The sequence below is a fragment of the Pteronotus mesoamericanus genome, unplaced genomic scaffold (assembly GCF_021234165.1).
Source record: "Pteronotus mesoamericanus isolate MK-2021 breed Mesoamerican mustached bat unplaced genomic scaffold, CSHL_Meso_final contig_50, whole genome shotgun sequence".
Lineage (NCBI taxonomy): Eukaryota > Metazoa > Chordata > Mammalia > Chiroptera > Mormoopidae > Pteronotus > Pteronotus mesoamericanus.
The window spans coordinates 29,624,564-29,642,033 of NW_026555186.1; the positions used below are offsets into that span (position 1 = coordinate 29,624,564).

Genomic DNA, 17,470 nt, shown 5'->3' on the forward strand with positions numbered 1-17,470 from the left:
AGGAGGAAGGACGTGATTAAGTATGAGGCTGTGGGCTGGAACCTCACAACCCCACTGTCTCTCTTTATCTGTGGGGATGTTTGTTTAAAAAGATAATCAAAATAATTTAAGGGTTTTTTTTTTTTTTATAAAATGAAGAGTAAACAAAACAGTATTATTAGAATAAAATTAAGATGTCTACCAAGCTTTGGAGAGAATGTGGATCATGAAAGGACCTCTCATATAATGCAGTTAAGAATGGAAAACAGTAGAATCCCTTAGAAAAACAATTTGACATTATCTGATTAAGTTGAACACTCACATATCTTACGGCATCAACATTCCATCTCTGAATAAATACACAAGAAAAACTCTCATATGTCATTAACAAAGACGTGAACAAGAATGTACATAGAAACAAAAACAGGAACAATACAAATGCCCACTGATAGAAGAATGGATAAGTAAATTGTGGTATTATCACACAATGGAATATTACATAGCAGTCAAAAACAAAGGTACTGTATCTAAATGTAAAAACATTGATAAATCTTACCAACATAATATTGAATGAGAAATAGTTAAGTCCCAGAAGATATCCATTACACAAATTAAAAAATATCTAAATGATATACTTCCTAGTAATATACAAATAATAAAATTATGGTAAATAAAAAAGCAAAGTAATAATAAACATTATATTAAAAATAATAGTTACCTCAGGTGAGGAGAGGAGCACAAAATTAATTATTATAACTATTTTGGTTCTTGTGTTAGGTGTGTTCATATTATAAATATATTTAAAAGTAAATAAATACAGGCATACAACAAATAAAAGAGGGCCATGCATGAACCAATAATGAGTGTGGGGCATAAACCAAGAATTAAAATTAATTCAATTCTGTGCAACTAAGATCCAAAGAAAGAAAATATTGCTGGGGCAACAATTTGGATCCATTCCTTATCTTACTTTCTCCATCTTTATTTTTAATTCCATGTTCAACAATTTTTAAAACTCTGTAGCAATATTCACCCCAGCTGTGGAGAAAAACTCATTACAGATCAGTTCAGTGTAATCTGATGAACTGAGTACATATTTGAGGAAATTTTTCCATAAAAATATCTTAAAAAATAGTTTTAACACTAATAGAGGGGTCTCCACAATGGGAAAAATATATGTGAAATACTTCATTCACTAATAATATAAATAAGGTATTTGAGTGATTTCTTTTATCTTATGTTAGAATTAAATAAAACCAATACAAAAATCTGTTGCTTTTTTTTCACATAACAAAGTAATTACTAGTTAACCCAATTTAGATTCTCCATTCTTAGAAAGAAAACATCTTGCTTAACTTCACTTGGATCTTAACTCTACCCTCAACACCCATCCAGTCATTCAATAAACCCTGCTGAGCACCTACTATATACTAGACAGTATACTAAAGGTAGAATCATGGATAAAAGGTAGAACCACTCCAGAAGCTCAGTTATACAATGATTCTCAAAATGTGGTTAGAGGAATACATACAAATTAAATTACACAAATGTTTGTTACACATAGAAATTCTTGGATCCTGCCCTACACTTACCTATAGAATTAGAATTTTAAGGGGTACAGTCTGGGTAAAATGTCTTTTTAAAGGTACCCAGGTTGATCCTTTTACATAATAAAGTTTAGAGAATTACTGTTACAGTGCAGTGGTCCTCAAACTCTTTGGTCTCAAAACACCTTTATACTCTTCAGTATCAGATTCCACAGGTTCAGGGCTCAGTCCCACAAGACTGTCCCTACTTCAGATGCCAACTGAAAGCTCATGTTGTTATCTGTTCTTCAGACCAAGGGCTATAAATCAAAGATTCCAAAAACCTTTCTCTTTTGTTCAATTAATTTGCTAGAGTTGTTCACAGAACTCAGGACCAATGTACTCACTAGATTACTGGTTTATTACAAAGGCTATTAAAGATTACAAATCAACAGCCAGGTGAAGAGAGATATATAGGGTGAGCTCCTGAGTAGAAGCTTCTGTCCCCCTGGAACTGGGGCCTGGCATAGTGGCAAGTAAATGCTTTCTGGTTCAGCAACCTGGAAGCTCTCCGAATCTGTCTTTTCGGGTTTTTATGGCAGCTTCATTACATAGGCATGATTGATTAAGTCATTGGCCACAGGTGAATGATTTAACCTCTAATGCCTTTCCCTACCCCAGAGGTCAGTGGGTGGGACTAAAAGTTCCAATTCTTGAACCAATAGGTTTCTCTGGCAGTAGCCCCCAATCTTTGGTAACCTAGGGGCTTTCCAAAAGTTGCCTCATCAACTGAACAAAATAGACCTTTTATGTCACTCTTTCTGTTTCACTTAGGAAATTCCAAGGGTTTTAGGAGATCTGTGTCAAAAACGGGGAGAAAGACCAAATACGTGTTTATTATAAATCACATACCACAGGACCCAAGGAGCTTTTGCTTATGTGAATTATGTCTATTGATATTTACTGTACTAGAAATTAAAACTTAATGTAAAACATTTTTTAAATTAAAGATTTAGTCAATCCACTTAGAAATAAATGTACATGTCAACAAAAACATATTTTTATGAAACATAATTATATTTTCCCAAAAAGCATCTGAACTCTTGTATCCACTTCTGCATTCAATCTGTTCCAATTATCACATAACACATTTGGAAAACTTCATTGTACAGCTATGAACAAGTGAAAGTGAAAAATGCAAATAATGTCACAGTTTCTATGTAACTTTGACCTTGCAGATACCCTGAAAAGGTACTGGGGACTCCAAGGGATCTCTAGCCCATACTTTCGAACCCAACAGTACAGTGGATGGAACAGATAGTTAAATGTATTTCTAGTACTCTTAGTGAAAACTACAAAGTTCTTTGAGAACACAGAGAAGGAAGCACTAACTTTGGAGACAGCTAGGAAACTCTTACAGAGGTGGTGACATCTGATCTGACACCTGATCTCAAGTCCTTACACACTAGGTCCTGTAAGGTCTTTACCTTCTTTCTCCTACTTAGCAGAGTGGCACCTCTTCTCACTTGGTGGCTCCTCCTCAAACAGGCGAACCTTATTCTCTTTAGAAGCCTTTGTATTTACTGTTCCTTCTGTCTGAAAGTCTCTTCACCCATAGCTGTTCTTGGCCATACCTGGCCATCCAGAAAGAGAACTATACCTCCATATACCTGCAATCCATTCAGGGCTCACTGCTTGGGAAATTCTGCCTTCCACTAACTGTTATGTATGTGCACTAGGGGCCATATTTAATAAAGTATATGGTAGCATCATTTATAAAAAAAGCTGGGTGAAAAAAGGTAAAACTAAATATCATTCAACAATAAAGTAAAAAAAAAGACACAAGAGAATGAATTAGAGCTATATGTTTCAACATGACAACATCTCAAAAACAGTAACATGCACAAAAAATTCTAGAAATGTTCCTATAGGTAACACATGATTCAAAATGGTAAGAATTCCCTCCACCCCTGTCCTCCAGTTATACAGCTTCTCTCGTAGGAGATAACTGATACGACCAGTTCCTATGTGTGTGTCTGTCTCTCTTCACACAAAGTTGTTAAGGGAGCAGAACAATACTATAATATGGTTTATGTATATCTACATATAAATTTAAAAATTTTAAATGTGCATGGGAATGATAAAGACCAAATTCAAAATAGTAATTACCTAGGAGTGAAAAGGTAGAGGAAGAGAGAAATGGACTCAGAAAGAAGCACTTCCAACGTACCTGATTAATAAATGATCTTGCATCATTCAGATCTATGGTGCTATTTAAAAATCAGCCCTATCTGGGCACATAAAACAACATCACAATAGAAATTATGTTCTATAAATATATTGTTAGAAATGGAAGAGATCACACATTTAAGCATTTATTTTCTAAGGGTTCTCAACTATTATAATAAAATTTTTCAAATTTGCTTACTACAAATTTTTGAAATTTCCTACCAGACAAAAAAATGCACTGAAAACACATTCACAGAACACATTCACAGTTCACACGGAAGAGTCAAAAGATCTTTCATTCCCACATTCAACTTGCAGAATAATAGTTTGTGTTGGAAAAACAATGGTCATCAGTGGCCTTATCTTTCTCCCTTCCCAGCTTGAAGAGACAGCTGGTTGCCAGCTGTGTAGCTCCTGAGAGTCATTGCTTGCCAAGTAGCTGGCAGAAGGTGGTGAAGAGCTGACCACCTGTAATCCATTTTGACATTGCCTCTATCACTTTGCAGAAATGCATATATTACAGAAATTCCAAAAGGAGTTGGCTAAATATCAAGGTAGGAAGTTGGCCATTTTGGAAGTTGGCCACTCAAAAAGGGTATGATGTAAAGAAATAAAAAAGAAAATAACAGTTCTACAAAAGCTTACAGGAATAATTTACAGGAATAGGTCCTTAACCTCTCCCAGATACTATCCACCATATTTCTACCCATCTTTCCTTTAAATATGAGAAGTGTATAAACAGCTAAAGTCAAAGTGGAAAAACTGTATCTCTATGTCTACATAAGTACATGTGTCATTTGTATTTTTGACTTTTATGTCAATATAATATATATTTAGTATGTATATAAAATGTACATCATTATGACAAATATATGTATATATAAATTGAACAAACAACATGGAGATTTTACTTACCATTTATGTTGTTTTTATGCCTTTTGTACACAGCGTATAATACATATGTGTATGTATATAAGATATATAAATCATAAAGTTACATAGCAGAGGTATAGGTATAAACAAACTTGGAAGTTGCCAGTTTAGGAAAGGCCCTTGCTTTATTAAAAAAAAAAAAAAAAATCAATACAATTTCCCCACAGATTCATGATGTAAAATTCTATAATCAAGGCTTGTAGATTTGTAATTATGGTATGTCAGCTACATTTAAACAAGAGTGTTAAAAGATTGTTAAAGTTAAACTAACACAATTGCAGTGTGAATTGTGCTAGTCTCTTTCTAATCTACTGGTGTCACTTTCATTTAATCAGGGGAAAACTATGGGCCAAAGTCAGTGCTATTTCCAATGGCCTAACATTCTTTGTTCACATTGGATTTTAAGCCAATAGCAATCTAAAACAGTTACAAAAAGATATACTTAAGAAAGTATTTTAATCAATTAATTCACTCACCAGTGGGCTAGTTTTGCAGGCTTTATTGAAACTAAGTTGCCTTTAAAGTTATTAAATAACCTTTTATGTTAAATGTAAAACATTTCCTACAACTTGTAGAAGAATTTTTTGAATGTACCATACCTCTGGTTAAAAAAGAAAATTAACACAAATCTTATTTGGAAACTTATTGTGGACATGTTATTTAGTTGAGAGACCTTGTGAACATTCAAAACATCAATTCTACATTTTCTACTTTAGTGAAAATTATTTTCCAAGTCACTGTTTAAATCAATAGCAGGGGGGGAAAGGTACTCTGGCATGGATTCATATTTACAGAATGCATTTAAATATTAATTTAAGTAAGGTACAACATTCAATTTACAGTTACACTATCAGCAAATAGTCTCCAAATAACACAGAAAACAGTGCTATGTTAACTGGTTAGAGAAGTATGAATACTAATCCTTCTGGTTTGCCTGGATCTTTCCCAGTTTCAGCAATGAACATTCCACATGCTTGAAAACCCTTTATTCCTACTACATAAACCAGGGTATTGAGGCCACCTAGACATTAAAAAGGGGGGGCAGGTGGATTTTACAGTTGTGCATTGGAGAAGAAAACTGGAGTAATATTTGGTAACTCCCTGATAAGGTTACAAGGTTAGCTGTGACACACTCACAGGTATCAGTAGGTCCAGCAATCTTCCTGGAACACGGATCCAAATCTTTAAGAAGAGTCTGCCAGACCCAAACCAACCAACTAGTACCAACTAACAGTGAGTCACATGTGAACAAAGGCTGCTGCTTGAAGGAGCTTAGTATAATTACCTATCCAGCCTGTAATGCACACATCTCTCGAGTTTCACAGCCAGAATTAATCCTGGAAAAATATCCTGTTGCTGGGAAGAGGGTATTTAAGAAGTCCTAGGAGTCAGAGACTCAGGACCAAGTCAGCCTCATTCCTGTCCAACTCTCACTTTATAAGCCATTCCTAGTAATGGTACTCTTTTCTTGTTCTCAAAATCCATTTTCAAAAATCAGATACTTTGCCTTTGTTGCCATGTAAGGTAACAAAGTTTCTCTTTGATTAAGTTTCTCTAAGACTAAGGCCTAAAATAATGCCCTTGAAATTTATTTCTACTTCCATTTCTAACATGGCTTCCAGTCACTAGCCTGCTTTCCACTATTTTGTCAACATGCTGAAACACTCATTTTCCACTCACTGTCTGGGCTCCCTACTGCCAAACCACTATCTATTTATTGCCTGTTCCCATCCTCCTGTAACATTCCACCTGCCTGCCCAGATTTCTTTCAAAAACCCACTAAAGGACACTTCTGGATCACCTGAAGGATTCTAGCGGATTTAATCAGACACTAAACTCTAAGAATGCACCCTCCCTAGTATAGACTACCCAAATACCTAGAATATATTTCTAGTGGCTGTCAAATCCTGGAGAGAAAACTGAAGGACTTAGGGGTGTGAATGACGACTTTAAATCTCTTCTTCCAAATAAAAATTGTGACTTCTGAAGAGAAATGCAGCTATGGGAAATGAGCATCTGACGAGAAAAAAGGTGATGAGAACAGAAATTGGATTTTAGACCATTGTTTTATGAAACCAATGAACAGAATCCTATTCACAAAACCACATGCACATCTGAATCATGAACCTAATCAAGAAGTCTTTGAAACTAAAATTGGAGAGAAGAGAAAAATATATACCTTTAAAATTCTTTTATTATGAAAAATTTTAAACATATAAAGACTATAATGAAGCCCCATGGTCATTCAGCTCCAGCAATCATTAATATGTTGCTATTAATTATTTATTTCCTTTGCTGAGGTAAAATGGAGAATTTTAAAAACAGGATGCTAAGGCAGAAGATGGAAAGAGTTAAAATAAATTTCAGGAGAAAAATAACAAGAGAGAGACAGAGAGAGAAAAAATATTTACAGATTTAGATAGTTATCTACCAAAGCAAAATATGTGTAATAAACACCTAAAATAGAGCTTTAAAGGTTTTTTTTAAAATAACAGCACATCTCATTTTAGTACATATGGGAAACTCTACGCCAAAATGTCAACAAAAAAGCCATGAAAAAAATGTATGATAGGCATTTCCATTAATTTATAAATAATTTGAGACACAGTAAATTGTGAGGGTTTCACAAAAGTGATTAAACTTATAAAGTTTGATAATGTTCTATTATTGAAATAAGCTGAAGGCTAAACTTTATTTCCAAGCAGTTTCCATAGTACTTGGGGATTTTTGAAAGCCTAAAATATTGGCTTATTATCTAAATGAGTTTGTTTTCTCTAGAATATGTATTGTAAGCTCATAACTACTTGAACTGAGTAATTTCATACACTAGCATAGATTATTAAGATGAGAAATGACAAAGTCATGTAGGTAGTTAATGGAAATCTACCATTAGAAGTCATTTTTCATTATACCCCAGTACTTCTACTAAATAGATTTACAAAAATTACATAACCAAAGTAAGTCTACCAAAGTGAACAACAGAACTCTGGGGTGAGTAATAGTACAAATCATTTACATTTTCAATTATATATCTCAAACTGTAATTGAAAAAAAGTAATTTATATACTGCAATTCTCCTATTATCACGCATTTTTAAAAATACTCTTTTTTAAAGCGTTGTACTTCAAACAGAAAGTTGTAGAACAGACACCTTGCTTCTTTCCCTGCTCTGCCACTAACTAGGACACAGTGATCTTAGACAAGTTTGATTTTTCTATTTCAACTTCATTAAACCTCAGTTTCTCATCTGTAAAACGAGAATACAAACAATATTATTAGTTAACACTTACTAGCCACCGGCTATTGCCACATGCTGTGTTAAACAGTATGCAGAGTACGCACAGCAGACACTCCATGCAAAAACTGCAGGAGGTGGGTACTTTCTCCATTTCACAAGCGAGGAAACTGAGGAACAGTGCAAAGTGTAATACAGTCAACAATACATAATAAATGGCAGGATTAAGATGTGAACCCAAGCAGTTTCACTTCAGAAGAGACTGTGCATTCAACTACCGCTCACACCATTCCCTTACTGCCTCCATAGTACTGAAAGCTTCTACGAAAGCACAGTGTAATACTGCGCTAAGCCTTCGGGGCCATGCCTTAAGAAGTGAATCTATTCTCTCTTTTGCCTCGTCCTTCCTCTAGTGCAAACAGTATGTTAAAAAGGGGACAGAAGGTGGGCGAAGAGATAAAAGCCAGCTGTCTCTGGGAAGAGACATTTCTACCGAAAAATAACCTGTTTCTTCATAAGCCTGTTTATCTTTTCTCCTGGAACTCTTCACCAAAAAGTTTGACCCTCTTGCGTCTGAAGTTCTAAGCCCTGAAGTGTCTAACAGCCGTCAGGAACTCAGAGCCGGTGACAGGGTCGGGCTCCGGAGGGCAGTTCTTTAAACAGCGTCCCACCACCTCTGGGGCACGCGTCGGGCAGCGGAGTGGGGAGACTTAGGCCACAGAAGTTTGGCGAGAGTTCTGGAAGTTCACGCCCCAGTTCTCACAGACTGCGAGTCCCGCCTACCACGTTAGATCACCCGGCAACAACAAGGTCTCGTTTTTTGATGAGGGCTCTGCTCTCGGCGTCCCCCCAAAACTTCCAAACGGGCTCGCGCATCCCCCGAGGCCGCCTCCCTCCTGGCGGGTCGGCGGGGAGATCTGGGGCGCGCGCTCACAGCAGGTACCACCAAAGCCTGGCCTGGCCTTCGGATCGCGGCCGCCACCCCTCCAGCTCCCAGAGCACGGGCGCTAGAGGGCAGGGGCTGCCGGCGACCCTCGCCAGTCGGCGGTTGGCATTCCGAGCACAGAGGCAATGGGAGGGGCGTGCCCTGGCCCGCGGGCTGCGGCTCGGGCGCGCCCCACGCCGTCTCCGCCGCTCCTCTGCCGGCCGCGGAGCCCCAGGTGAGGCCTGGAGTCCCGCGCCAGCCTCAGGCCTGCGCTCCGCCCGGCCTCTTGGGCCGCCATGAGGCGAGGGAGAGGAGGAGCTAGCGGCTGCGCCGTTCGCGGCTCCTTACCGCTTCACCACGCCGGTTTTGATCTTGATTTGCCTCACGCGAGGATCGGCCATGGTCCCTCGAGCGCCGCGGGAAGGAGGGGCGGAGAGTCGTGGTTACCGTGCAGCTAACAGAGCGGAGGAGGCGGTAGTGTCGGTGTAGCAGCCTAGGCCCCGCGCGCATGCGCAATCCCCGGCGCAGCCCGAGCGCCCCTGCCACACCCGAGGAAGGCGGGGGTCGGGAGTCCCGGACGGGTCACTCCTCGGGCCCGCTGTGCCCGACAGACGCCCTGCTGTCCCCTCGCGGAACCTGCCTTTGTCTCTGACAGCCTTTCTTTTAGTGCTTGAACAGTTCTCAATTTAGTGTGAACACAAGTTATACTTTTCCCGGTCGCCAGAGCCTGGGCGTGTTAGGAAACTTTAGTTCTCTCCCTGATAGACTGGTGTGGCAGTGACATTGCTTTGTGAGATATTACGCTTAATGGACGGAGTGACCTGCAAATTGAACTAAAGATATTTTTTCGGTGTCGTTATGTGGTATTAAACGGGTCAAAGTGATGTATCTTTAATAAAATAAACTGCCATCGCGCACGCAGTCAAGAAAATCCGTACCCTCTACCCCTGCAAAAAACAAACAAAAAAACCTGTAGGTATGTTCGTCACAAAGGAAATGACTATAGGACTTATTCAAATAATCATCACCTAGGGTGTTCCTTAAATATTCAACTTATGAAAATGTGTATGGCACACAAAAGCTTGGGCCTCATGGTCAGGCCGACTGACCCTTTTCACAGCTAGGTGACATTGGAAATGCGAGCTCTTTAGCCTCCCTGCTGACCCCATTGCCCTGTATACAAAACAGGAATAATAACGCCCACTTTACAGAGTAGATACGAAAATTAAACCTCATGCCTGCCACACAGTAGATGCCCAATAACTTTCAACCATTGTTTTATATTTAAAAACAAAAACACAAAAAACCGTGCCTCTTTCATAAAAAGGGTGGCACCTCCACATCAGCCTCTCCCTGATGGTGTTCTCCAAGGAAGCCAGGGCCGAGCCTCCTTTGTTTTCTTTTTTTCTTGGTATCATCCTTCAAAGCCACCTACCTGATGGTCTTCTCCCTTCCCTCCACTTGATTTACTTATTCTGGCTTTCATGCCCAGCTAACTCTCGAACACTCTCCACCCTGCCAGTCCAAGACCCTTATTTTAAATCCAGGATGAAAACCCACCTCCTGGGGAAAATGATGGACACCACACCCCCCCCTGTTCAATGCTTCGTAGATGTTTTGGAATCACCCAATATTAATTTTAATTTTTGGTACATTAAAAAAAAACAAACTATTGTTTGAGTCCTTCACAAGGATGTGTTCACTCTCCTAGTTAAATTATAAGCATCTTTAGAGGCAAGAATCTTGTCTTCCATAAACCCTCCTCCCCAAATTTCCACCTCTGTACTGTACACAGCAGGTGTACTATTCAGTAACTATTGTCATCCAACTGTGTGGCACACTGAAATACAATTTCAAGTAACATAGCAGAGCAATGAAATACTGGGGGGCAGGGGAATGGGTGGAATCAAAACAAAACAAAAACCCAGAGGACTCAACAAAGTACAATGTTACAACTAGAAATCCAATAGCTTATTAATATGAAGTACTGGGCAGTCCCATAAGGCAAAGAAACAACAGCAGCTGAACCCACAAACCAAAAGATTGTGTAGCTAGGGCTCTTGTTACTGACAAGGATGTTCCTTCAGTCAGACAACAAAAGCCATGTAACTGTCTTTTCCTTCCTGCCTTGGTTTCCAGAACCCCAGAGCTCAGTTTTGGTCTGATTTGCAGGAGTTTCCCTCAGCCTAGATTTTCTAATGTAAATACTTTCTATTTCCCCCAACCCCCAACTCTACTTCCACCCTTTTGCCCCTTTTCTCTATGTTTTAATGATTTTGTATCTATGACTTTCCTGTAAACCAGTAATAAATAAATGTAACACACTGACCGAAACACTTGTGCTGCTGCTGCTGTGTTCTCAGACCCATGCCCAGGCCCTCAAGGTCAGTGTGTGTTTGTGTCTGTGTATACAATACTGGATCCTTGAGGTTATGGGTTAAAATCATGGGGTTTGGTCCCCATGCCTAAGGATAGGAAATCAGGTGGAATTGTTTCCAGTGTCAGGAGTTTACAGTAGGTATAAAGAGATTTAACTTTGGGGCCTAACTGTCTGGGGTCATATTCTAACTCTGCTTCTTACTAATTGTAAACTTGGACAAGTCACTAACCTCTTTATGTGCCAGTGTCTTCATCTGTGAAATATGGGTGATAGTAATAAAAGTCCCTACCTCATAAGGTTGTTATAAAGCTGAAATGTTAATATTTGAAAGTGCTTAGGATAGTGCTCGCACTTATTAAACCCCATACAAAGTGTTAATTAAATAAGTCATCTGGGAAGGGGGTCCTAGGTAAAAAACTAAGAACACAGTAGGACACACATTCAAATGAATACAGAAATGTACATGATATCATTATTGAGGTCATACTGAATTCATATTTGACTGTTAACTCCATGTAAAAAGGACCCATGCTGGACTTATTCACCACTATATCCCAGCACAGAGCAATGCGTAGTCCATCATAGGTACCCAATAAATATTTATTGAATGAATGAATTCTGCTTTAAAACTTTTTATTCCATCTAACACTGTCACAGAACCTTCCCATTCTAGCAAATGAGCTACTAAAATAATCTGAAACATCCCCTCTACCATCTTTCTCCAGGCCTTGCTCCTTAGGGTCTGAGCTGTGAGAAGGTAGACCCATTGGAGGTCCTTTCTTGTTACTAGAGGACTAACCACAGGAATACTAACGATGAGAAAGTACTTACCATAGGAGGGTTAGTACAACCTAGAAATAGAAACTATGTAAGCTGCATTTTTCACTGTTTGGCATTCTTTTGTTCCATAATCCCTAAACTTTAATGAGTTCTTAATATAAAAAAAGCTTATAGTATGAACTTTAATATAGTTCATACTATAGGAATGAATGTTTAGGGAAGTCTATAAGAGATAAGTTAATCAACATTTGAGATTGAGGGTTGAAGTGATGCCCAGGACTGGGGGAAATCTGGCAGAACACAAGGAAAGTCCAGCTATCTCCTCCCTGAGTGGCAATTCTTCCATTGTTAATTTTGGAGGGTTTAGGTATCATTTTATTAAAGAATACTGCAAATTCCCTTACAAATACAAGTTGTTTTTCCTGCACACTGATAGGGCTATGAACTCAGTCTCACCATCCCTTCACGCCATTCTTCCCCAACTGACTCCAAACTCTTCAAGATCAGAGACCACATTATGTTCATCTTTGTCTCCTCATCACCAAGCTTATGCCTAGAGTCTAGTAGATGCACAGTATGTATTTGCTGAGTTAAAGAAAAGTCAAATATAGCACTGAGATGGATTACTAATTTTGACAAAAACAAAAAACTGGTCATGCTTTTACTCTCTGAGATGGAACTCGAAGGTAGCCAGCATGCCACGCATGAGACATATGGTGCCAACATGCAACTGCTGTAATGATGTAATTCTGTTTTAATAAAACTAGATGGCCAATTGGAGAAGACAACCCTGGAGAGATTATTTAAATAAAGAAGTACTATTGGTAAGAGTGTATTTTTTTTTTAAATGTCTCTGATAGTTACCTCTAGGTGTTGGAAAGACTTGAAATATTTCCTTCATCACTAGGAAGTATAACATCTTCTGAAGAGATTCCAAAGATCCCCTTTCTTCCCTGCCACTTGTACATCTTTTCAAATTCTCTTGGCCTTCCCTCTCACTGGAGCCACTGCAGTAGCACCCCACCAAACTCAGGCTTGGACCAGCATTGCATGAGCACCACCTGGGCCATGAGCCCCACGGAGGAGACAGGCATGGGAAACTGCTCAGTACGATGTATGCACAGCCCATAGTGCAAGAGCACAGGAACCTGTGGATCAATGCTCCACTCTTTCAATCTCCAGGAAGCAAACAATTTTGAGACACATTTTATAAGGCTTTTCAGATGAAATCAAACATCAAGCAATCACCTGCAGCAATGGCAAACTCAAAAATCCATATTTGCATTTGCTTTTCTTCTTTCCCCGTTTCACTCACCCATTCCTCACTCCTGGCTTCCAGAATCACTTTGCAAATAAGTGGAATAGTAATATACTGCATTTGGGAATAATGTTCTGACTCATTAATCAAGGGATTCAGAAGACTGTTAACTTTGAGTGTGGCACAGAACAAGAATGGGCTCTGCGTCAGGTCTAGGCTGCAGTGCAAGCTTCGCTACTATTCAGGCCATTTGACCACATAGATCTAATGAGGCTGATATATCTAGTGAACCTTAAGGGTAGAGTAGTATATGCCTACTGAAGCAGAAGTCAATACTAACTTTCTTTTTACCATAAAAGTTTATCACTGTTTAAAGTTTTCCCCATACACTATAAACTGTTAGTGGCCTCTATTGTAGACACTATTAACTGGCTTACCCAACATTCATTCCCCAAACCCTCTTCCACTCCTGCTTCCATTGCAGGGTTTACTTTGTCACCCTCCCTTGCACCTAGAGGTGGCCAGGTGCACAATTCTGGGCAAATAGATATTGGTGGAAATATGTAGGTAGTTGCTGAAAATGCCTTGAATTTCTTAATAAAAGGGACAAATACAGGGAACTGCCCCTTCCCACTTCTTCCATGGAAGTAGATGGAATAAGTCAAGTGAAAATTATCCATCTTTCATCCATGAGGGAAAGATAAACATTTCAGGGACTCTAGTCCTGGCATCATTGAACTGCTCAGTGAAAACCAGCAGCTGTATCTCTAGCCATCTTGTGTGAAAAAATAACATACCTTTAGGTATTTAAGTTATTGTTTATAAGATTTCTGTTATTAGCATCCCAAAGGGTTTTCTAACAAGTACAGACATCATTAGAGCTCCATATACATGTTTCTTCATTGAGGAGAAGAGAAGATACAGATGTTGGATCTTTGAAATAAAAATATCTCCAATTGTGGCTTTCATAATGTGCTGTGTTCTGGTTGTATGAGTGTATTAAACATACAACTTAAATGGCCACAGGTCACAGAGTAAGGATGTCAGACAGCTGCATATTTTAGACAATAGGAGTTCTATACAGGCATCAAGAGAATCTAATCCTTTTGGCACTGACATACAGAGGGCCCTATTTACAGCTGAACAGGTATCTGATATAACAATTCATTGTTCTGACACATATTGCAATCATCATGTGCAGTTTTTAATGCATCATGTTACATTAGCTCAGCCCGTGGTCTAGTACCATGTAACATAAATTTTGCCAAAAGGAATGACATTACATGACACTGACTTTTAAAAGACACACACTATTTTTTCAGATCACATACCTTTTATCCATGAGTGCCCAAATCAAAAATCAAGCTGGCAGACAAAAGTGGAGTAAATGTGTAGCCTCAAAGCAGCATATTTATCTTGAGTAGTATTGCACATTTCTACCTGTAGTCAATGATTTCATTCCATTTTTATGCTGAAATGCATGAGCAACATTAATGGACCTTTTTTTGTCACCTGAAGTAAGACTTTTATTCAGGGTCAATCAAGAGAGACCTGAGAGGTGTTTTTGGATTACACTCTATGGATAAATTTTTTTACGTGTTTATCATGGGCTGTCTATGATTATTCTATTTGAAACTCTCAGCAAAATGCTTATGATTATTTTATTTTTATACTATCTATGGCTATTCCTTTCGGTAAGATATCTTTCTTAGGTGTGAAATATTTGCAGTTGTCATTACATATTCTATTTTGACATTAATAGGAAACATAGCCAAAAAAGATAAGGATATTTGGACAACAGATTATAGCTTCTAGATTACTAAAAGAATGCTCTAAATACTAGTTTGCAAAAATCCATTCATATAAGTTTTTAAATTTAAATTATTTACTTCTTTTTGAGTTATCTTTCAATAGAGTTTCTTGTCCATTATAGTAAACTACTTAAGGCCTGGAGAATTCTTCTTGGGTTATAAACTAAAGTTAAAAAAGAATTAAGCTATCATCTGTGAAAGCTTACTAGGATTCTGTAGAATAGTCTGCCAAGGGGAAGGAAGTCTTCATAAAATTACTTTTCCCCTAATATTTTAAGGTAATATAAAAATATTACTTCTTAATTAAAGAGAGAAATTTCATTTTAACTTCCACATTTAAACTTCTACAGTTTCTAATTCCAATATTACTACCCTAATGTTTAATTACTTTATTTTTATTTGATTATTACTACAATTACTTCTCTTCCCTTATTACCATATCTTTGCACATGTATGTATGAATGAGATTGCCACTTAATCATATAATTGAGATTTTTAAGACTTCTTTTTGTATAAGAGTTATATGCTTCCAAATGATTTGGAAACTTTAGAGCTGATAGAATTCAACCAATTCTCCTTGGATTTTTAGCCACATAAGAAATCAGGATTAAAGGATTTCAATTAAGACCTTGTTGAATTCAGTACAACTGAAAGTCTATATGATAACAAGTAACCAGTAATTAATGACTAATTTTCCCCCACTTTTTGCTCAGGTATTTTGGCATTCTGTCATGCAGTGATGCTCCTGAAATGATTTAAAAAAGAATTTGGGCCTCAGCTAAGACACATTCTCATTGGATAATTTGAATAACTTACTTAATTCTCTCTGAGACTTAGTTTCCTTAACTGTAAAGTGGAGATAAAATATCTGCCACACAGGGTTGTGGTTCTTGTGAAAATTATATGAGCCTGGCACATCATAAGCACCCAATAAATGGTAACCCTTTTTATTATCTTTTCTCATGTGAGCAAATAAAAAAATTATACAAAATTGATGCTTTTAAATAAAATTAAACTGTGGAACAAGTTTATTTATTTTTTCAGTGAACTAGGATTAAGGATTCCAATAGAAACCACTACTTATAAATTTATAAGGTTTATAAATTGAGATATGTATTTTTATTGGATTGATTTCTTTCACAAACAGCATAAAAAACGGAAGCATTACATGCTAAGTTTATTATTGGCAATTTCAATATTAAGATACCTTCCAAATAAATACATTTAAAATTATAAATTTTGTGTTTATGCTTATCAGATTTAATGCTAGCTACGTAACTTTGGAAGAGGAAAGACTTATGGTATGATAATGTACATTAGTGTAAATAAAGACACAATTCTTAACATGACATCTGTCCGCAAAAAGTTCAGCCATTGTTAGTATAATGAAAATGGCTTGTGCAACATCGATGTAACCTGGCAGCCAAGGAGAGTGGACTGGAGTGCACATGCATGAACAATGATGACTTAACTGTACCAGTCAGTGGGGGCAGTAGACACTTTTAAGTAAGCATGTGTACTGTGTGGCCATCACATTAAAAATGACTGAGCAAGTAGAGCAATGAATCTGCATCAAATTTTGTATTACATTCCATCTAACTATTCAGTTAGTTAGTTCCATCTAGGAACTATTCAGATGGTTCAAAAGGCTGCAGCTTTGGGCAGCTGGTGATTGGCAGCTCCATCACTACAACACACTTGCTCATGCATCATGTCTGCTGAAGAGTTTTTTGGTGAAACATTAAATCACCCAGATGACTCAGCCCCCTGACAGCCCAGATTTGGAGCCCTGTGACTTCTGGCTTTTCCCAAAACTAAAATCACCTTTGAAAGGGAAGAGATTTCAGATCATCAGTGAGATTCAGGAACATATGACAAGGCAGTTGATGGTGATTGGAAGAGCTGTGTGAGGTCCCAAGGTGCCTACTTTGAAGGGGACTGAGGCATCATTGTCCTATGTACAATGTTTCTTGTACCTTGTATCGTCTTCACTAAATGTCTCTATTTTTCATATTACATGGCTGGATACCTTCTGGACAGAGCTTGTATGTTAAGTGTTTCATAAATGATAGTTATTATTATCTCCAAACAAGACAGAATCTACTAAGTGAACGTTATCACACTGAAGGGCACATCTTACATTAAAAAATATTTATAACAATATTTAAAATAATGCCTCTTAATACATTTATATTTTTCTTTTAGTACAGCAAAAAAAAAAAAAAAAAATTCAGGTAGGAAAATTCCTAAGAGTTAAAAAAAGATGAAAATCAATAAAATTACAGAAAGTTTATTAGCATGTTCATTTTTATTTAAAAATGAGAATCTCTTTTCACCAAATCACTTGGAATGCAAAATTATTTAACTAATAATGAATGAAAATTAGTGCCTACAAGTAAAGACTGATATATCAT

The 17,470-nt window shown here is 37.7% G+C and overlaps 1 protein-coding gene across 1 annotated transcript in view; it reads right to left on the reverse strand.

Moving 5' to 3' along the window:
- The window catches only part of TBCA (tubulin folding cofactor A), a 71,341-nt gene extending 62,001 nt beyond the window's left edge, over positions 1–9,340 (reverse strand). The window contains exon 1 of the mRNA XM_054578513.1: positions 9,176–9,340. Within this exon, the coding sequence (XP_054434488.1) occupies positions 9,176–9,228 (53 nt within the window). The 5' untranslated portion in view covers positions 9,229–9,340. The remainder of the gene's footprint in view (positions 1–9,175) is intronic.
- Positions 9,341–17,470: the final 8,130 nt, after the last annotated feature.